The 22,908-nt window shown below is 33.7% G+C and overlaps 1 protein-coding gene across 3 annotated transcripts in view; it reads right to left on the reverse strand.

The window, feature by feature from the left end:
* Positions 1-5,884: 5,884 nt before the first annotated feature.
* The window catches only part of PIP4P2 (phosphatidylinositol-4,5-bisphosphate 4-phosphatase 2), a 68,477-nt gene continuing 51,453 nt past the window's right edge, over positions 5,885-22,908 (reverse strand). For 2 of the 3 annotated variants that reach the window (XM_051970825.1, XM_051970828.1), the window contains 2 exons: positions 9,927-10,017; positions 7,533-9,089 (listed from right to left, as the gene is read on the reverse strand). In XM_051970825.1, coding sequence (XP_051826785.1) covers positions 8,946-9,089; positions 9,927-10,017 — 235 coding nt within the window. In that variant the 3' untranslated portion in view covers positions 7,533-8,945. Of the gene's footprint in view, positions 6,727-7,532; positions 9,090-9,926; positions 10,018-22,908 lie in introns of those variants that run through there. The other variant, XM_051970826.1, reaches the window with a different exon arrangement.

The raw sequence follows: 22,908 nt of genomic DNA on the forward strand, positions 1-22,908 counted from the left end.
AAGTATTGCGACAAACTTGTTTGCTGACCACCAAGTTGGCAATATATTAGGAATAAATACAGCTGAGCTCTCCTCAACTACTTTTGCAGAGATTTTTTTAAAGGCATCAGACTGAGTTGTACATATTATTGTGGTGTATCAATAGAAGACTATAAAAGCAAAAAGGAAGGAGTGAGGGTAGTAGGTAACACTAGAACCTTAATTTTATCTGAATGGGTAAAAGGAAAGAATACACAAAGTTGCAGGCAAAAATGCATTTCCCTCAATAGGGAAGTAAGAAGAAAAAGTAGAAAGATTATATAAGGAGGAGGGTAGATTAAAGAAGAGATTAGTTCCAAGAAAAATAAACTCAACTATTGAGGATAGATTACAAAAAGTTTTCTAAGAAGGAAAGAACAGAAGCCTGTTACTGGACACTGAGTAAGTGAAAGAGAAGAAAGGGAAAGAAACAAAAGCATTTTGTACCAAATCTAGAGCACTGGAGCTAAATATATTATCTCATTACTCTCTTTATAAAAAGGAAGCAGTAAGCAAAGAGAATAAAAGAATAAAATGGAAATATATAATGATCATCACTGTAAATGTAAATGGGATGAAAACACCCATTACATAGTAGTACATTGATAGGGATAGTAGATTGAATTAAAGCAGAATCCAACAAGAAGTCAGTTACAAGAAATAAATTTGAAACAAAGATTCACACAAAGTTAAAATAGGACCTGGCATAAAAATCTATTATGTTTCAGCTGAAGCAAAATCTATTGTGGCTCAGAAATCCTTGGGACATACATTAAGATGTTAGAATCCCAGGTCAAATGAAAGATTCCTTTTAAAAAAATCTTTCTCTACCATGAGATCTTGATCACATTTACTCTACAAGTCTTAACACTGAAAACTATTGACCATCAGACAATTCAGTGCATGTTGTACTCTTAAGTATATCGTTACTGATTTATCTTAGCTCTTTCTCAAAGTCCTACAGTATAATATACACACATGTAGGTCACTCCATTATTCTATTACTATAACTATGGGAGAAATATGGGAACTGTAGGTTCCATGGCACCAATTCTTCAACCCTCATAAGGTTACTTCAGAGACAGTTACTCCCTAAATGCTGTGTGCTACTCCTTTGGTACACCCACACTCTAAAATGAAAACAAACCAATCCTCAAGCTGAATATCCTTGTTAGATGATCTTTCATATTCCTTAAATATTCATGAGTTTGTCAAACTTCTTTGTTCTAGTTTGACCTGGGAGGTTAGCACACTACTTTGATGCTCTTTGCCTAAACTGTCTTCTCTCTGCTTGTATATATCTGCATTATATATCATAGATTGGGTGTTCAGTTGTGAAACTCCAACTTGATGTCTGTGATACTCTGTTAGTATTCTGAATAAATGGAAGATGTTCTAATTAGTCTTGAGAGTCCAAAAATGTTATCTGGGTCTGGACTCAATCAGGTCATTTTAATACTTGAGATGTCTAGGAAATCCTATATTCATTATAGCATAATAAAAATATAGGGAGATGTTGTGGTCTAGTATATATTGATAGACCTAAATCCCCCAAAGTTAATACTATTTGAGCTCTGTGTCAGAACTATTCTGAGTATTAGGAATACAAAGAAAGGCAAAAACAGTCTCTGCTCTCAATGAGATCACAATCTAATGGGCCAAGATATGCAAAAAAACTTAAAAATATAAACACATCTGTGTTTTACATACATATGTATATATGTAAACATGCACACATTTGTGTATACATTGAGAACAAAAAAAGGATTCTTCCAAAAGAATGAACTTTATCTAAGTCCTTAAGGAAGCCAGAGGTAGAGATTAGAAGGGAGAGAATTATAAGCATTGGAGATATGAATGGAGTTAAGAAGTGAGGGAGGGTCTTTTAACAAAGAGGCCAGAGTCACTGGATCATAACTACATAGACTAAGGCATAAGAAAACTAGAAAGGTCAGAAGGGATCAGGCTATTAATGGCCTTAACAGCCAAATGGAGGATTTTTATATTTGACCCCAGTGGTGATAAGCACTCTTTGACCATTTATAAACCATAGTGCCTGTTCTCTAGCTATCAGTTTCAACTCATTAACACCCACTTATTACTTTCATATTGGAACCTTGGTCTCTGCCATTGAAACCACCTTTGACTCATTGAAAACCATTGCAACCAATATTAGACCTCGATGGCTATTTCCAAACAGAGTACATTTTTACAATCCCTATCCCTCTTCTAGCTCCTCTTTGTATTTTCCCTTAATAGATTATCCTTCAAGGCAGGGAGGATCTGTTTCAATTTCTGGAATTTGTAACCAGTATTTAATGAGATTCTTGGCATATAGTTAGAAATGCTTCATAATTTATATACAAATTATTCATTCTTGTGTGTGTGTGTATGTATAGTTAGAATATCAAAAATGTTTCATAATTTATATACAAATTATTCATTCATATAACTTCCACAAAGCAAAGAACAAAAACATCTTGACATGTAAAAGCTTTGAGTTAAAAATAACAAAATGAAATTCAATAGAGATAAATGCAAAGTTTTTCACTTTAATAAAAAAAATCATCTTTGTGAATTTAAGATGGGGGAGGTAACAGTTCTTCTGAAAAGAATCTGGGGGTTTCTGAGAACTACAAATTCAGAGAAAATACAAATTATGTCATCAACATAATTTGTGTTCCTGGCATATGCTGCCCTCTCTCTCTTCAGGTTGACTTGATGCTTTAGCTAGACTAGCTTGCTTAGTCCCTTGGTGACAGTTGGTAGAATTTAGTTCCCTAGATGAGGGCTGGAAGTCTGGGCTATCTTCCATAAAATGAGTAGAATACAGTTATCTTGGGATCCACTATCTAGCATAGTAGGCTACTTGCCATTCTCAGTTCTCTATTGTTACTACATGTTTTTCCAGAAAAGATTGGTGGGACAAGGATAAAATTCTTTGCAGTTTAGGATGTGGTTGTTGTTTCTTTGGGGTCATACAGTTAGTGAGTGTCTAAGGCCAGCTTTGAACTCGGGAGTGGGGTGGGGTGGATATATAGGTCTTGCCGGCTCCAGGTCCCGCACTTTATCCATTGTGCAACCTAGCTATCCCATCAAGAAATTTATTTTATTTTTTTGATATCAATCCATGAGCTTCAGATTCTGGCAAACCAGTGAATTCCCCTCTTGAGGATACCTAGCATGCGAGTGACCATCCTGTCAAGGCTGGTTATAAAACACATGGTGGCCTATTTAGCAGCACTGTGTCAGCATTGGTTCAGAAGTCAGCTTCCCCTGCCTTGGTCTCAAGTCCCTTTTCTTTCCTGGGAGAAAGAGATCTTGTCCAATGATCTCTTTTTCAGCAGATCTAGTCCAAAGTTATTCAGTAGGATCTAGTTATTTCAGATCAGCCTCTTTTGTTTTTATGTACCATTTTCTATGTAAGAGAAGTTTTGGAGGCATATGGGCAAATCACAGTTATATTGATAACTGGGCTTTATCATTTGTCCCGTATGATTGCCTTTCATTGTGACTACACCATTTTTAAAAAATAAGTATTCTATCCTATCTTCATGTGGTTTTTAGTAAAGATAGAGTACAAGGAAGGGTGGAGTACCATAAGGCGAGATGGGACAGGGTAGGAGTCAGCAGAGAGATCATTTAGGCCAACTTCATTAAAGGAAGAAGGGGCAGTCAGGGAAGATCAGGATCAGTCCTGGATCTGGAAAGCAGGCACAGATATTGGTATATGGTATAGACTGTTTTAAGTTTTTGTAAGATTCTTTTCTGGGGAAAGCAGAACCAGATATGGAGGGGTAGGGGAACCTGGATCCAGTGACTGTGCTGAGGACAAGTTGGGTGACTGTTTTGTTTGCTAGTTGATATTTGAATTCTCAACCAGTAAGAAAAAGGGCTGTTAATCATTTTTGCAGCTTGCTCTTCTGCCAAGTGACTCATAGAATTTGAGCCTCCTTGATATTTCTTTATTGAAGAGGGGAGGCTTTTGAGATCTTTATATTCCTCTTCATGATCTCTGTCAGGACAAAACTTATGATTCCCATTTATAAAGACCACTAATATGGCACTCTGACATCTAATCTAGCATAGGAAATTAGCAACTGAGCACAATTCTATTCCAAAATGGATATATTATTTTTTAGTGCCACCAATCAATGACATAAGGAACATCACAATTTGAAAGTTCATCTTTTGCCTTTTCTCGTCTCTTAAGCCCATTTTTCCACTTATATATCCTTTTCCTTCCTAGAATCTACTACCTTCAATATAGTTCTCATGTCAAAGTTCTCCCTCTGAGCACCCCATTATATCTCCCCATCAGAATTACACATTCATAAATTAACCCTTTTCTTCACTTTAAATTCCCCTTAACATAGAATAGTAAATTCTAGCTAAGTATTGAGGAAGAAAATATTTTTATCATAATTAGGCAACTGCTATATGTTCTTTCAGGAAAGACTAATGGGACAAAAATGAAATTCTTTTGGGTTTATAGTGGCCCCTATCAAAAAAAAAAAAAAAACTTTTCTGATGCCTGTCCAATGACTTTTTTAGTTTCTAGCAAGTCTTGTATTTTTTTAAAATTTATGACTCTTATTCAAATTAAGATATACATTACTGATATGAACATTTGTATTTCAAAACAGTAGATATTAAAAGAATCTCTTAATTAGTGGAGTTGGATTTTTTTTTTTTCAGGAGGAGGGAGTCTTTTCAAAGCTGCTTGCCTTTGTAAGATCATAGGCAGACTCATTGCCTACATTAGCCCAAAGCTTTTTAAACTATCCTAACCCCATATGGTGCCACGTAACTGAATGTAGGAGTCATGAAATTATGATTTATTATCAGTAAATACTTGTATGCCTATTTAATATACCTGGGGAAATGTAAGAATTTCTTGGGCAAAAAGGAGTTGTAAGTGGAAAAACATTTAATAAAACCTGTTCTAATCTCCCAAGAGCTGAGATTTGTAACTTGGTTCCTTTGGAAAGACTACAGATTTATGAAGTCGAATCTCTTACTCCACACTGCTAAAACTACTACTGCTTTTCCACCTATTATTAATCTACATACTCTACTTTTTGGCTTACTTCTATTCTAGCCATGTTTTGTCACATAATTTTTCTGTTGCTTAGACCATTGCACCACATACTTCTGCAAGCTCTTTTGTTCAAGAAGTCTTCATTATTATTGTTACTGAGATATGAAAGGGTGATTGTTTTAAAGAAAATTCTTCTCCCTATTTAAGCTCCTCTCTCACTGATCCTATCCCTCACACCTAAATACATCCATATCTATCTTGGTTTGTTATTAGTAAATGATGGTCTTTTATACCCTTTATAGTTTGTTTGCTCATCATGATTATCTAAATAATTGGTTGTTAGAGCTTTTAGTATGCAAAGACAATAACTTTCAATTTTGATTTGTACCTGTCTTTTGCAGCACTATGTGTTTATGTAATGAGTAATTAGTAATAAGTAATTAAAATAATTAATAAAGTAATTAAAGGATAACAGGACATAGTCACACAAAATGCAAATAAGTTATTAAGTGAATATGTGAATATGGTGCTATGTAAATGACACAGAAATTAGGTGTTCTGATTAAAGATTAACTCCTGGTCTCAAGGAGATTACAATCTAAAATGGATCACATTTTGGATATAGAGAAAAAGGAAGCAGGCAATTTTGTTTTTTAAAAAATTGAGGGGCTAGTTTCCATACTTTCATTGATGTACATTGTGTTTTTAGTAAAATTGGAATTAGGGAACCAAGTGAAAAGAGAAAAATGTCAATAGAAGAAAGGCAGAAAAGAGAATTTAGGAAAGGAGAAAATATTAGGAACAATTAATGACAAGGGAAAAAAGTGAGGAAAAATAATTTATTTGTTGGAACAATATCCATTAATGATTCTTTAGAATCATGTTAAAGCTGAAGGTGTCTTGAAATTATCCAACTTTTTTATTTAATACACAAAGACAGTAAAGTCCAGAAAGATGAAGAGTTTTTTCCACGACCATGCCCTTAAGGCAAATCCAGGACAATAATAATGACAAGAACCATAATAGCTAACATTTATATAGTGCCTACCATATATGCCAGGCAGTACACTAAGCATTTCACAATTATTGTCTTATTTGATCCTCACAACAACCTTGGAGGTAGGTGCTATTATTATCCCCATTTTACAGATGAGGAAACTGAGGCAGACAGAAATTAAGTGACTTGCCCAGGGTCATACAACTGTCTGGGGCTGGATTTGAACTCAGGTCTTCCTGACCTCCAGCACTCTTATCCATTATACCACCCAGATTTCCCATATTCTGCTCCATTGCTCTATGGAAAAGGCATACCAGCCCTATAGGTCTTTTAAAAGATCTTTTCCTTTTATGTAGATACTACCTGGCTTTGGATCCCACATGCAGAATCCCCAGGTATCTGAGCAGTCATTCTAAAGTCTGAAAGAGGGTGAGAAGTGGAGAGAGGAGACCTAACAAAGATATGCATGGTCCCCTCCTGCTGGAAGGCCTTTTTAAAAGCTGAATGCTTGATAAGAAACAGTAGAGAAAATAAGCTCCATCCTATTCTGCTAAACTTTCCAATAGCTTAGTCCCAAAGAAGTAACTAAAACCATCAGTCCTTCGTATTAACCAAGTTTTTGGTTAATTGCAGGATACCTGAAGCCCTCCTGTAGGGAAATGGCAATATTCTGTGGAAAAGAAAGAAGAGTGAATCAAGGTAGATTTGTTGCTATAGTTGAGCCTTTTTTTTCTTAAAAAATCATTTTTATGTAATTTCCTTTTAAGTTATTTTTTTTTGTTGATTTCTTTGAAAGCACTTATTCTAAAGATATGAATGATAGACCCAGATGAATAAAACAATCTTTTAAATACCTATGCAGATGGAACATGGTTAACATGAACAAATTAAATCTACAGATGCTTCTTAAATCTCATTTTTGTCAATAATTTCAAATCCCCATCACAAATCAGAACTGTTAGCAACTAGCCAAATTGATTTATTTGAATTTTAGTTTATTTCTTTATCCTCTGACAGAATTAGAAAAATACCTAAAGAAAAGGAGAAATAATAGGCTAGAAAATTCACAAACTAGATAATCATTCTTTAAATTATTTGAGATTGCCACTTTTTTCATAATTGAATGTAATAAACTCATAAACATTAAATTCCTCTAAGGAGCATAGCTTACTGTACTTTTGTAAATAGCATGATTCTGAAAAATAGTTAATTGTTCGTGGGGATAAATCACATCTATGAATAGAGATAAAGAAATACACCTGCATTTCCTAAGACAAAGTGTATTTTAAAAAGAAAGCTATTCCCATTTCCCTACAGCTTATTTCCATATTCTAAAAATACAAAAAAGTCCATTAAGAGGACTTTCCCTAAATCTGCTCCTTCTGAGGACTGCTATGAAATAAATCACAAGTGATACAGACCAGTCAGAGAAGATACATCTTAACTAAAAATAATTACATTGAGGGAAAACAGGGAAACTTTTGAATAATTATCTTTATTAGTGTACTTTTAAAAGGTACATTATAATCCTGAGCTACTGCATTTGTACATTAATCATCATTTATCCTTTGAAGTTTACACTTACTGTATTCCAAATTAGCTCATAAGTGCCTTCTTAACAAAATTAGGAACAGAAATATTTTTAAAATATTTTTCTTATTCCTGGAATAGCTAATTAATTTACTCCCAACTCCCCCTTACTTAAAAACTACTAGCTTATAAAGAGCTCAGGACAATCTCTCTCAATTTTGCAAAAAAAGTTTTCAAAATTGCAAAGATGGGCAGTGTGAGAGCTGGTCCCTTAACCCTTGTGAATTCTTAGAAAACTAAATTGCTTCTTGTTTGCTTATTCCACCTTATATAAAGTGGGTATTGAATTGACCAGCTATATTAGGATGAAGTGGTAAAACTAAGTGTATACTCATCCTTTTAGCTAGCATAAAATGTCAATAACTCCTTTTCCACATGACCAGTATGTATATTGGCCTCCCAAGGGAAATTTTGCCATAGTCAAATGACAAGAAGCAGACCAATGTAAACCCTACCTTTTTCTACAAGATAGCTACGTATTACAAAACATTATATGAAACACTTTCCCCAGACTGGGTAAAGGAACTCCTACAAATTATTAAAATTAAGTTCATTGAATTTAGATCAGGGCTTCTTAGGACAGACAAATAAAATTAGGAGAAAAATAAAATAACTCTTGGGATCTTTGAGAAAAGACATTTATCCAACATTTTCTCCCATAGTGAACAAATAATTATTTTATCATTCTATTTCAATGCTACCAAAATAGTTCTTTCTACCTGAAAAAACAAGCATACAGTGTTTACAAATGTTTTCTTTCCAGTGACAGTATCACAGTATTTCAAAAGTAGATTCAACTAATGTGTTTTGAATAAGGTCACTATGATCTTCTGAAAGTTATTGTAAGTTCAGGCAGAATACTTATTGCTTAGATCTTTAAGCAAGCCACTTTGATACAGCTGTAATTAAAATCTAAGTATGATTATGAAACTATTTTAGAAACAGATTAACAACTTGCTTTTAAATACTCAGATCGTAAAGTAATGTAACAAATTTTTTTTAAAATAATGAAAAGATGTAAAACCTAAAATGTGGGTGAAAAATGTTAAAGTACTTTGTAAAATAAACATGTAAACATAGCTTTATTATTCAGAGCTTGGAAAATCTAGCAGCAAAACAAAGTCTTTGCATATAATGCAGTGCAATGGATATTTACTTATTAAAAAGACCCTCCCCCCAACTTTAAACTACTATACTTAGAATGGAATCCATCAAGGAAAATTATTTTTAAACGTCCACTTGTTTTATCCAGAACTGCTAGAGATTCTCACCTGCAGCAATCTATCACTAGAAGTACGCTTATGCAAAACTGTGTTCTGGATAACTGACTTTTATGGCTCCCCAATAACAAGCTCGGATAAGGCAGATCAAACCTAAAAGATAAGCAATTGCCCAAGAAACATAGGTTGCATGAAATCGCCTGGCAAAATCTTGTGTACCAACCTAAAATGAAAAGAAAAACAAAATAACTCACGGTTAGAAAATTTGAGGAAATGCAACTATTTTACTATTTAGAAAATAATAATATTCTTAGCATCTAAAAATATATCAATAGATAGAAAAAATAACCATCTCTATGTAATATTTATTAAATCATTGAGTTTGATAGTAGGGTGAACTATATAACTATGCTGTAGATGTTCTCAGATTTTTATTCATTTATAAAAATATCTACTAATAACTACCTTTATATAAAATTATTGGACACAGATAAATTCTAAAAAGTATCCAGTCTATCTGACCAGAGGGGATTCAGGTAGTGCTGATATCAGACTGAGCAAATTTCTCTTAAGGGACAAAGGAGAATAAAAGCTTAACGGTTGTAAAAAAATTAATTTACTTCAGGTCTTCAAGCCTTCTCTCTATGGCTAAGTTTTGCTCTTTTCTCACACACACAAAAAATATCCTTTCCACTTTGATATGAAATCCTTATCTATTAACATGCATCCCACAGGACAGTGGCAAAATTAGTCTCAGCAAGAAGTAGAAGCCAACTGACTTCTATTAGTTCCACAGTAAAGTTTTGAGTCAATGGGTAAATCAGAGGACTCAGAGGTGGAAGTGACTTTAGAGGTCTAGTCCAGCTTTGTGTTTTACAAATGAATAAACTGAGGCCCAGGGAGTGAAGTGACATGTCAAGGTTGCACAAGTAGTAAGGGACAAATTTAAATCCCAGATTTCCAAGACCAGAATTCTTTTTGCTATTCCATACAGCCACCACTATGTTGCAGAATGAAAAATAGAGAATTTTATTATTTTCACCATTAATAAAACACTTACAGTTAATCCAACGCCAATGAAAATACATATCATTCCAATGGTAATATATGCACAGCAACGTCTTCGAGGAAGTGCACTACCCACTGAGGAACTGTGTGTGCATAACAACAAAAGCTAGGTTAAAATTCTTCTTTTAATCTGTCGTCTTTTATATATACCTTTCATCTATATCCATGTATCCAATTCAATCCAATAAGCATTTATCAAGTGCCTACTGTGTATAAGGCACCAAGTAGGCAGCAAGGAAAAAGGAAGAAAAAAGTCAAGAAACTTAACTGAGAGGATATATAATATGTAAAATAACATGTAATAATATGGAGTCTATAATGTATATAGGCATACCTATGTATGGTCATTTCAGGAAGTAGTATAAAATACTAATCACTAATTGAATAAATCTATAAAGAACTTACCCCTAGACTAAAGAAATATGCACTGCCACCTACAAAAGGACAGAACTAAGGGACAGGTATAAAGAGTTCTCTGAGAAAGAAGTCTTAAATATTCTCTAGTACTGACTATAGTCACCTGGTCATCAATGCTGTCCAGTGATTAAACACAGAATCTTAGAATTGGAAGAAACTTCTAAGGCCATGCTGTCTTACCTGTACCTGAAAACACATACACACACACACTCACACACACACACACACACACACACACACACACACCCCACCTCTTCTATATAAAGACCAGCAGTCATACAACCTATGTTTTAAAACTTCCACTGAAATTGGTGGAGAGGGACTTGTGTTGCAACCTCAAACCTTGCAAGATATACCATTGTACTTTTGCATAACTCTTAATCATGAAGAATTTTTTCCTAATATAGCCTCAGACCTACTTTTGCCCACCCATATCTTCTACCCATTGCTCCTACTTCTTCTTCCTAATGGCATGCAGAACAAACCCTAAATGCTTCTTCTATAGTCTTTCATTTCCAAATATAACTTTCTCCTTCCCCTTATAACGTGTTAGCCCTTATAACGAAGAATAATAGGAAGAAAAATATTTAGCAAAACTAATCAATTTATTGACAGTATATTCACCAATCAATAAGCATTTATTAAGCACCTACAATACTATATAAGCCTGGCACAGGCTAAACTAAACAAAGAAGAAACAGTAAAAAAAAAAAAAAAAAAAAAAAAAAAGCAAGAAATGAGGAAACAACAAAAAAAGAGAAATAGTCCCTGCTCTCAAGATTACATTTAAATGGAAGCAATGTGATTCTATATCCATAGTTACCCTCAAAAAGAGTTTATTTCCTCTTTCAGATCAACCTCACTCATTGTGATTATAATCTTCAATTTTGAGGGGGAATAGGTGTTGCTTTTGTAGCTCTTTCCATTTACATTGGTATAGCTGTCACTGTGTATATAATTTTTCTGGTTCTGCTTATTTCACATAACAGTGCTTCAAATCTTTTCTGAATTTTTTTATATTCGCTGTTTCTTATAGAACAGAAATACTTTATTACATCCATTTAGCAAAATTTGTTTAGCCATTCCTTAAGTGATGAACATCAACTTTGCTTTTAGCACTTCACTATTATAAAAAAACTGCTATGGGGGCAGCTGGATGGCATAGTGGATAGAGCACACCCCTGAAGTCAGAAGAACCTGAGTTCAAATGTGATCTCAGACACTTAACACTTCCTAGCTGTGTGACCCTGCGCAAGTCATTTAATCCCAATTGCCTCAGCAAAAAACAAGTGCTATGATTTTAATCTTTCTTCCATATAAATTGTCTTTCATAACTGAAGAGAACTAGCATATCTACTCCAAGTAGGCAAAGCATTCCCAGTTTCTTCAACCAATGTGATATGAACTCTAGGCCTTTTATCATCTTAATTTTGCTCTTCTGGGCATATTCCATCATCAATGCCCTTCTTTTAAAATGAACTTTACTGATGCAAATAGAAGACATGACAGCATTGTTTATCCCTATGAACATCAATTCTTATGCCATGTTGTCCTAAGATGATGCTCCCAGAGGCTTTTATGGTACAAAGGACTTTTCTTTTATACCAAATCCTCAGATTCTTGTGCTTTTATTATATGTTCATAGTACCATTATTAGGAAAATTAAGAAAGGGATTTAGTGTGAGAAGGAAGATGATGAATTCAGCCTGAAATTTACTGAATTTGGAGGTACAAAGGGGGCATCAGGAGGGAATTATCCAGCTAAATATTTTAAAAATTAATTTAGTGATGTGAAAATGAAGATCAGGAGATTAGAAGGAAATAAAGGTTTAGAAATCTTCATGGAAAGATAGACATTTTGAAAAGGGAGAAGTGATTAAAATTTCTGAGAAAGATGATAAAAAGTGAACAATAAATTTTGAAGATTATCACATTAAAGAAGTTAATGGAAGAAAAAGCAGTTTGTACAAGGGGACAGAAATGGAAGAATAAGAATAAATAATTTTGCTGTGATTTAGAAGATTAAATCCCAGGGAACTGCTTGAGTCATGGAGGTTAAGTGACTTTTATCTCTGTTGAGTTTGGAATCAGGATGACCTGGGTTCAAATTCCACCTCTATTTCTCTGTGTTTCTGAGTAAATTATTTAATCTCTCCAAATGTGTCTCAGATAAAGCTAGAGGATTTGCCTACTAACTCACAGACAGTTGTACCTGTGGAGGCCAAGAGAGACAAGGACTGAGAAAAGAATGAGCAATTTGGTCACTTTATACTGGAGAAAGAAATTTAAGTACAGTGGAGATAGTGGAATCCAGAGTACAAGAATGAACAAGCTTAACATAGCATTTCTCACAAGATAGAACTAGACAGGTTAAGGAAAAACAGACAAAATAGGAAAGGAAATCAGAGTCAAGATGACAAAGAACAACCATTTTGTTAATGTTTTTTAAATATTTTAGGAAATATCATATTCACCTATTTTTCTACAGGACTGCTCAATTTCCTTTTTCAATCACATACATACTGAATGACATATTTCTCATCTATTTAATTGAACTCAAGTATCACTGGTAATGAGTCACATTCTTTGCATATACATACACAGTGTATTTTTTCCATCAACCTTGGAGTTTTATTTGCAATTGGGATTCTGCGACATCTTTGGTTAATATATTGATGGAAGAAGAAGATGGGCTTTTGAAGCATCTTTGAATGGATGGCATACTTTTCATTGAAATCTCTTAAGAACTGACATACTGGCTAAAAGCTAATGGTGGGAACTAGACACAGAATAATCTTATTTCCTCATAAGAAGACAACAGAAAGAACCTGCAGGTGATAGAAGTCTTGAGGACAGAAGCTTTGCATTCTCTCTGAAATACCTAGTCTGGAGTTTTGTGATGTGACAAGTAGATACTCAGTGGCTCAATAAATTCTATTATTTGTAAAGGGGCAGGAAAATCATGAAGCTGCAGCTTCTGATAGGGATATAAAGGCAGTGCTAAATACACTTTCTTTTTCTAGTCTCAAGGCCATTACAAAAGTATTCATTTGAAGAATTGAATTGACAGTTCATAAATTGTTTTCTTAATGTAATCAGACCCCTGATTTCTAAATAGTTGCAAGTGAGTAACTCCAACCTAGGATATAATCATTACTGCATAATACTTTTGAAAAATTATTATCTGGCATATTTCCCTGAGGCATAAATTCAGATCTCAGTTTGACAAATGTCTACCTTTTAAAAATAAGATGTAAAGCTGTCTCAATTTGGCAATGTCAGGGAAATGCCTTAGGTGTTTTTCAAATGAAAAAAAAAATGCTTGGATCCTCATCTGGTTACTACGTAGGTTTTAGGCTGTGAATATTCTTAAGTAGTTTGTTGTTTGAGAGCTCTATTATTATAAACCAGTATTTAAGTGTTTTTAACTGAACTATAAAGCCACAGTCAGGTGATAATCAAGCTGGGTGTTAATATTTTAAAATGTTTCATTGCTACATTTTTCTATCACTATTAATTTCCATAAGCATTCCTTCCAACAATCACCTGAACTCCACAAAATATCTCCCTTAATATAAAAGGAAGACTTGAATTAAGCAAAGAAAGCTACCTGATAAGATATACAATATTACAGATCTTTCGATATAACACCAGACACATTTTTGGGCAGCAAGAAGTCTAGCAGATATTTAAATATAAATAATCAATTCCACTATCATTACTGAATCATATCTCCATTCCGGGCTTAAGATCTATGTCTTGAACTACTTATCTATTGTTAGTAGTTCAACAATATTAATATCAATTAATAAATAATAATAATATTGATTCTATTACTGTTGACTTAATTTACTCAAATGTCTTTCTATTATGAATTCCTTTCTGGTTCTTAAATGTCCTCTCAAGGCTGTCCTTTCAATATATGTATTTTATCTTTTGACACCTTTTTTTTAACCTATTATTTATAAGTGAGTTTTTTTCTCCCAGAACCATATTCTAGACATGGATTTCCTCTCATTACTCTGAATAATAGTGAAATTTTCCCCCTTGCATTAAGATCTATATATTAATTTCTGTCCTGATAATTGAAGCCAATGGTTTTACAGTCAGCTCTTGTGAATTTTAAAGCATATGTTCTCCTGTTCTTCCATATATTTTGATTACTATTAAACAAATGATATCTAGTTTGATATTGTGTCTCTCTGGAGAAGGGGGAAGAGGGGAGAGGAATTGGAAAATGAAAGGAAAGAAGAGGAAAAAATGTAGACAGACATATACACAGTTATCTCCCTCCTTCCTTTTCACTTAAATCCCCTTTAAAAAACTAAATTGCAAGATTCTGTGCAAATACATCTTCAACTTCTGAGTTAGGAAACTCTGACTGAATGAGACCATCACCTTTATATTTTAAACCTTAGTCCAGAAAATTGGACTATTGGGTTGGACTAATCACTTCTGTTTTGAATGTTCTTAAATAAATTTCAGTAAGAGCAACCACATACTATTGAGTATAAGAAGTCAAGAGAATGGAATAAGCACATGATTTAGGACTGAAACTTCATTCCTCTACTCTTGAAAGAACAGCAAAAGTGGTAATAATGTAATAGAGTACTATGACTGACAATAACTGATTCCATACTAGCTATCAGAAAAAGTGGTTGGTGTTATGTAGGCTCTTCACATATTTTAGCTACTCTCAATGATACTGTTAGGATATTGATATCTAGCTTGATAAGTATCTCTGTGGTAAGGGAGGAAGACAAGAGGAGAACAGGATAAAGATATTTTTTTCCTATGGCCATGAAAGTCCTACATGATGATTTTTAGATATTTAGGTAATGAGATTTCTTGAACTAGTACAAAATCTATTTTGGTTGCCCAGTATCACAGCAAATATGTATAGAAAGGGTGAGATATGCTTAGTGAATTTATATGAAATTATGAAGTTCTGTTTATATGGAAAGTAAGTCAGCCACTAAAAATTTATTAAACCACCTACTTCATGCCAGCTACTGTGCTAAGAACTGGAAAAAAAAAGAAAAAGACAGTCTTTGCCCTTAAGGAGTTTAAAATCTAATGGAGTAAGACAAAATGTAAAAAGTTGAAAAGCAAAAGGGGAGGAAAGGGAATGAGGGAAACATAGGGGCATGGTGGAAAAGTCAGTCAGAGAAGATCTAAGAAAGTGCAGTTAGGTGAAAGATAAGATGTCAGAGCAGCTCTCTCCTTAAATGGAGGCTTTGAATCCATGGATCCATCATCTAATTAGAGAGATCAGGACAGTGATGGGGTAGAATACCAAGGATGATCTTATAGGATGATGAAGTTATCCCAAAAATGAGCTTCCTGGGGGCAAATACAACACCAATGAGTCTCTAGAGATTGTGTATAGACTTTTAACTCTAAAAAAGATAGGAAAAATGTGAGCAACTTCTTGATAGACACAAATTATCTGATCAAAGTTAAAACTTGAGAGTAAATTACTCAAGGAGACATTGGCTTCAGAAAGAATCAAGCAGTTGAGAAATATGCTTTGCATCTTTAAGAAGGCCTGAGACCAGAAATCTGAGCAGATTTCAGCAGAGTGAATGTGTGACATTTCTCATGCTTGCATATAAAGTTACAAGAAAATATGACACAAGTTTTACTGCCTAATTTCTGATACTGGAGTGAAGTTTTACTATAGCTCTGTCCTTTGGAATATGGGAGGATAGAAAAGATGAGAAAATTTGCAAGCAACCAATGCTTCCTAAGCTTAGAGGTCTGCTGAAGAAAGACCACTGCTTGCCCTTCTATCCAAAGCTCAAAGATGATATGCTTGAATTCCCTCCCTGGCAACTGGAAAGTAATAAAGTACAGCTAATGTGCCTTAGTGTCTTATGTCAGTATCTCATACCAATTACTATCTCATACAAATTAGTTTAAGATTGGATCACTTTCAAGCTATAAAATATTTCAGGAGAATTGTCAGGGTCTGACTACAACAATATATCACAACCATTTGTAGCATACAGGGCAATTAGTTGTATTCCCTGATAGAGGGAAGAGTACAATACCAATTCAACCTAGTCAACTTAGAGAAATGCTCGTTAACTAGTAGAAAAGAGATTGTGGGGACTAGATGAAAGTTTGTATAGAGAGGATCTGATCAAAATGTGGATGAAGAGTAAATCATATTTTGGTACTCTCTTGACAGTCAATTAAAAACCACTTTAAGGAGTTGTGTTCCAAGATGGCAGAGTGAGAAAGGAATCCTCTGAAAATATCCCAAATTTTCCCCCAAACAATTAGAAAACCATCTAAGAACCAATCTAGGAAAAAGAAGCAGCTTACCAGAAGAGTCCATTTCTCTCTCTGGGAGGAGGAAATAAAGGTCAAAGAACAGCAGCAACAGGGGATCTGCAATAAGGCTACAAGCCCAGAACAATATACAGCTAGGACACAACCTTCTACAAACCAGCAGCCCTGTAGGCAAGTGAGCAGCCTGTGCAGAGCAGTAAGGTCCGACACAGTAATCCAGCTCCAGCACAAGCCACCGGGAGGCCTTGATCCCAGTGCTCATCAATAGTGAAGCCCCACCTCTAGGGCTGGTTAACAACTAGATACAGGCCATGGAAGCCTACCAGTAGAGACAGACAGAGAGATATAGCGAGAACGACAAGAGACAGAAAGACAGAGAAAGGGAGTAAGAACCTGTTTCCATAGAAAATTACTCCTCCAGACCCTTGGCATAGAAGAAAGACTTTGTTACCATAGCAAGCCAGCTAGTAGCTACACCCCACACTCAAGGGAGGCCAACAGGGAGCTCTTCCCCCAATAAATGCCAGAATGGATACTTACCTCCCAGAGAAAACAAGTAGCTAAACCATGAAGCTCAGTGAAAGATCCTGAACCCGGGGGTGGGGTGGGGGTGGGGAGTTGCTTTTTCTCTATTTTATTGATGTGATTAGAGACATAAGGAATATCAAGGCATAAACTTAGAAGAGGACAGCAGTATCAAAATTGCTATATATATATACATACATATATATATATAGCCCCAATGAAAAATATGATTTGCTCTCAAGCCCAAAAAGAATTCCTAGAAGAGCTTAAAAAGGAATTTTATAAAACAAATTAGTAAAGTAGAAGAAAAGTTGGGAAAATAAAAGTAATGCAAAAGAATTATGAAAATGAAAATGATGAATTGACGAATTGACCAACAATGAAGAAATTAACATGATTATTAGAAAATATTTTGTTCATTTATATATGCCAATAAACTTGCCAATCTAAATGAAATGGATGAATAGCTGCAATTTGCAAATTTTGCAATTTGCAAAAATAGAAATTATAAGATCAGCGAAGAAACAAAATACTTAAATAACCCAATCTTAAAATAGAGATTGAACAAGCCATCAGTGAACTCCCTCCAAAAAATCCCCAATACCAGAAGAATTCACAAGTGAATGTGACCAATTATTTAAAGGACAATTAATCCTGATACTGCATAAACTATTTGAGAAAATAGGAAAAGGAGTCCTACCAAATTTCTTCTACAACACCAATATGGTGCTGATACCCAAACCAGGAATAGTCCAAACAAGAGAAAAGTATAAATCACTCTCCTTAATGAATATTGATGCAAAAATTTTAAAGTACTAGTAAAGAAATTAAAGCAATATATTGCAAGGATAAACCACTATGACCACATGGGATTTTTATACAAGGAATGCAAGGCTGGTCAATATTAGAAAACTCTTGAGCATAATTGACCACATCAATAAAATAAACAATAGAAATGTGATTATCTCAACAGATGCAGAAAAAGCCCTTGGAAAAATACAGCATTCATTCCTATTAAAAACACTAGAGAGCATAGGAATAAATGGAGTTTGCCTTAAAATGGTAAGCAATATTTATCTAAAATCACCAGCAAGCATTGTCTTATAATAGCAATAAGCTAGAACTGCTTTCCCAATACAATTTAGGGGTGCAGCAAGGATGCCTATTATCACCTCTATAATATTAATGTTAGGTATAGCAATAAGACAAAAAAATAAAAGAATTAGAATAGACAATAAAGAAACACAACTATCACTCTTTGTAGATGATATGATGGTATACTTAGAAAATCCTAGAATAGCAACTAAAAACTACTTAAAATTATTAACAACTTTAGCAAAGTTAGAAAATAGAAAATAAACCCACATAAATTATCAGCATTTCTATGGGTCAACAAAGCCCAGTAGCAAGAGATAAAGAAATTCCATTTAAAATAAGTATAAACAATATAAAATACTTGGGTAAACACCTGCCAAGACAAACCCAGGAACTATATGAAGACTATAAACACATTTCACACAAAAAATTAGTTCTAAACAATTGGAACAATATGAATTGTAAATGGATAGGTTGAGTCAATATAATAAAAATGACAACTCTACTAAATCTATTCAGTGCCATGGGGAACTACCAAAAATTGTTTCCTAGAGCTAAAAAAAAAAAAATCATTTAGAGGAAGAAAAGCTCGAGGATATCAGTGAAATCAGTGAAAAAAAAAAAAAAAACATAAACATGGTCTAGTTTATTTATTTTTTTATTTTAACATGGTCTAGTTTAGATTTCAAATTGTACTATAAAGTGATAATTATCAAAATTATCTGTTACTTACTGAGAAAAAGAGTGGTGGATCACTGGAACAAATTACATTATAGTAAATGACCATAGTAATCTAATATACGATAATCCAAAAATCCAAACTTTTGAAACAAAAACTTGACAAAATCTTCTGGGAAATTAGAAAACAATATGGTAAAAACTAGGTACAGACCAATATCTCACACTGTATATTAAAATAAAATCAAAATGGGTACATGATTTACACATATAGGGTGATACTATAAACAAAAAAGAGAGCTTGGAATAATTTATCTGTCACATATATGGATAAGGAAAAAAATGTAGGAACAGAGAACATAGAGCATTAGAAAATATAAAATAGATAACTTTGATTATATAAAATTTTAAAAATTTTGTACAAACAACCAACGTAACCAAAATTATAAAGAAAACAGAAAATTAGGGAAAATATTTGCAACAAGTATCTCTGATGAAGGTCTCATTTTTCAAATATATAGAGAACTGAATTAGTCTATAAAAATAAAAGTTATTCTTCAATTGATAAAAAAGTCAAAAGATATGAACAGGCAGTTTCTGACAAATCAAAGCTGTCTATTTTCATATAAAAATGTTCTAAATCACCACTGATTAGAGAAAAGCAAATTAAAACAACTCTGAGGAGAACCATCTCACATTTATTAGAGAGGCAAATATGACAAAAAAAATTTTTGAAAGGGATATGAGAAAAATGGGACACTAATGCACTGTTAGTGGAGTTGTGAACAGATCCAAGGATTCTAGAAAGCAAAATCTAGAGAACTCTAGAGAGCAAATTGCCCAAAAGGCAATAAAACTGCATACTCTCTGATTTAGTAATACCACTGCAGGCTCTATATTCCAAAAACAATCCAAAAAGAGAAAAGTATTTGTGGGTATAAAAATATAGCAACTCTTTTTGTGGTAGCTAAGAAGTGGACATCAAAGGGATGCCCATCAACTGGGGGAGAGGCTAAACAAGTTGTAGTATATAATTTTAATGGAACATTATTGCGCTCTGAGAAATGACAAGCAGGATGATTTCAGAAAAACCTGGAAAGATTTACATGAACTGATTTCATATTGAATTGAACAGAACTCGGAAAACATTGTACACAGTAACAGTAATACTGTTCAGTGAAGAACTGTGGATAATGTACCTACTCCCAGCAATACAATGTATGATCCAAGACAATCTCAAAGGACAAAGGAAAAGAACTGATATTGTCTGAATGCAGACATACACATGCTATTTTTTACTTTCATTTTTTTCTTTTATTCAAGTTTCATTGTACAAAATGACTAATGTGGAAATGTTTTACATAATGGCATTTGTATAACATATATTTTGATTGCTTACTATCTCAGGGAGGGGGAAGAAGGCAGGGAAGAAGAGAGGGATAGAGTATGAATTCAAAATTTTAAATGAACATGTTTAAATATTGAAAAAAACTGAAAAAGCATTTCAAATTATGCTAGTGTGAAACCTTTGGATAAATTTGCAAGAGAAATCCAATGATCTGTTCTCTTCTCTCTTAAGTCACCCTGGAAAGAGTTCTCCTTTGAAGCATTAGGACTTGTGACCCATTGAGGGCAAGACCAAGAGACGTTTCAGTGATCTAAGAGGAGTAGACTTTTTACCAGTACACTTAAGGGATAAATATGATCCATCAAAGAAAAGAAATTTTAATTACTTAATTACTTTAAGTCACTTGTGAAGAGCTGTCCAGGCAAGGATTCATGAAGGGATGTCATAGAAGAATTGAGTGGTTTAAAAAAAATTAATTCTCCAAGGACATCACCAAAAGATTAAGTGATTATTTTTCTGTTCAATGAAGAAAAATGTTAATCTTCACCTTATTTTTAAATATATAATGATGTTTTATCATATTGTGAAATTGCCTTGTGTTTTGCTATATTCAAGGGCATAGGGGCACTCAGACAGTTTGAATATTTCTCCCTCTAATTTAGAAATTCTTGGATTCTGACTATAGTAAAGAGAATACTGTTATACTTTTTTATCAATACTCTCTATCATATGATAATGTGAACTGAATGCTTTTTATTTTTATAACACTGTGTTAGGCATTATAGGGATTTTGAAAAGCATGGAGACAATTGTGTTCCTCTGGGATCCTGAAAATAATTTCACTGTTTTCTATTTGGTTTTGAAAAAAAAAGATGATTCTGATAAAAAAAATGTATCTTATTTTCTATATTTGTATACTGTTTTATTCTAATATTTTAAAAGATCACTAGAGAAATATTCATCCAGAAATGAATAATCATATGAGATGAAAAAAATCTTACTCAAATAAAGAACACAAGTCCTCACATGTTTAGCATGTGATTAGAATGCCATAACCATTCTTTTTTGAAATAGTGCCAAACATTTAAGCAATCTCATTCCACTGGAATTTCTCTGCAAGGAACAATAATACCCGAGTTTCTCTGAGTTCTTTTCATTAACATATTGGTTTGTGATTACAACTTAAACATTAATGGGCTAGTCAAGGCTTATTAATGATTTTTTTTTAAATAACTGGTAAAATAATGATGTCTTTAAGAAATAATAAAAAACCCTGCCAACATACTGTTGTAGGGGGGAAAAAGAAATGGCTTTATGAATATGTATGTATGTATATGGAGGGGAGAGAAAAACTTCTTAACTCTATAGAAGTATTTGACAGGCAGACTTTAAGAATGGCATGAGGATTAGAACTGGGTACAATGAATGAAAATCTCAAATAAGTATGAGGGGAAAGAAAAACATTTAGAGCCATCTAAAAGTGGAAGTGGAGAATTTTCTCTAATTGGAGATCTTGAAGAGGAGGTTGTATGATTTCTTGCTGAGAAGGTTGGAGATTCCTGTTCACCTATAAAGGGTATTAGATGAAAATGTTGACATTCTTTCTCACTCTAAGATCCTGTGATTTTATAATGAGCCTTTGAATTTTATCTAAAACATTCTTCATTATGATAAATTACCCAATCACAGTCTAAGAACCAAATGGAAGATCAGGGGACACTGGGGAAAGCCTCTTATTTTAGAGAAGAGAAAACTGAAAAAAAACTGAAATCTAATGAGTGAATGATTAACAAACTTACATGCCCAATGCTGAAGGAAGCTAGAATAAAGAGAATTCATCTCCTCACCCAATAAACATTAGGAATAAAATAGAGGCAACAAAGTTTTGAGGACAATGGATTTGATTCATATATATGTAATAGATTCACAGATACAGTCTGCTAAATCCAAATTACTCCACATTACACTTATCTGCTATGTATAATCATCTTTTGTTTTCTTATAATAAACTTGACCTCTCACATATAGATAAGCCAAACTAGGATATTTGAGTAGTAAGGCAAATAATCTTTTAAGGGAGAAGGAATAGAAAAAGGAAAGCAGAAATATGAAGACTGCACTTTGTGGAATAGCCACATTTTTATATAAGAGAAGATGTTCATAGGTCTATCTACTCAAAACTGGAAATGACTTTCAAAGACACATTTTCTAATTCCTTTATTTTATAGGTGATGAAACTGAATCCAACAAGGGTTAGATGACTAGCTAAAATAATACAGATAGTGACAAAGTTAGGATACAAACTCAGATACTCTGACTCCAAGTCCAGGGTTGGAGTTAGGAAGACTCAAATTCAAATCCAAACTCTGATATTTATTACCTTATGTGACCTTGGACAGGTCACTTAGGCTCCATTTTCTACAGGTTTTCCAACTATAAAGTGGGAATAATAATAGCATCTATCTCCCTGAGTCATTGAGAGGATCAATTGAGACAATATTTGTCTTATTACTGTTATTGTAGTGGCAGTAGTGGTATTACTTAGAGAAAGCACTATAACATCATTCACTGAAGTCTGGGAAAGTAAAGAATTGGTAAGGGATGGGGACATACC

This window comes from Antechinus flavipes, chromosome 1 (genome assembly GCF_016432865.1).
Source record: "Antechinus flavipes isolate AdamAnt ecotype Samford, QLD, Australia chromosome 1, AdamAnt_v2, whole genome shotgun sequence".
In the NCBI taxonomy this organism is placed as follows: domain Eukaryota; kingdom Metazoa; phylum Chordata; class Mammalia; order Dasyuromorphia; family Dasyuridae; genus Antechinus; species Antechinus flavipes.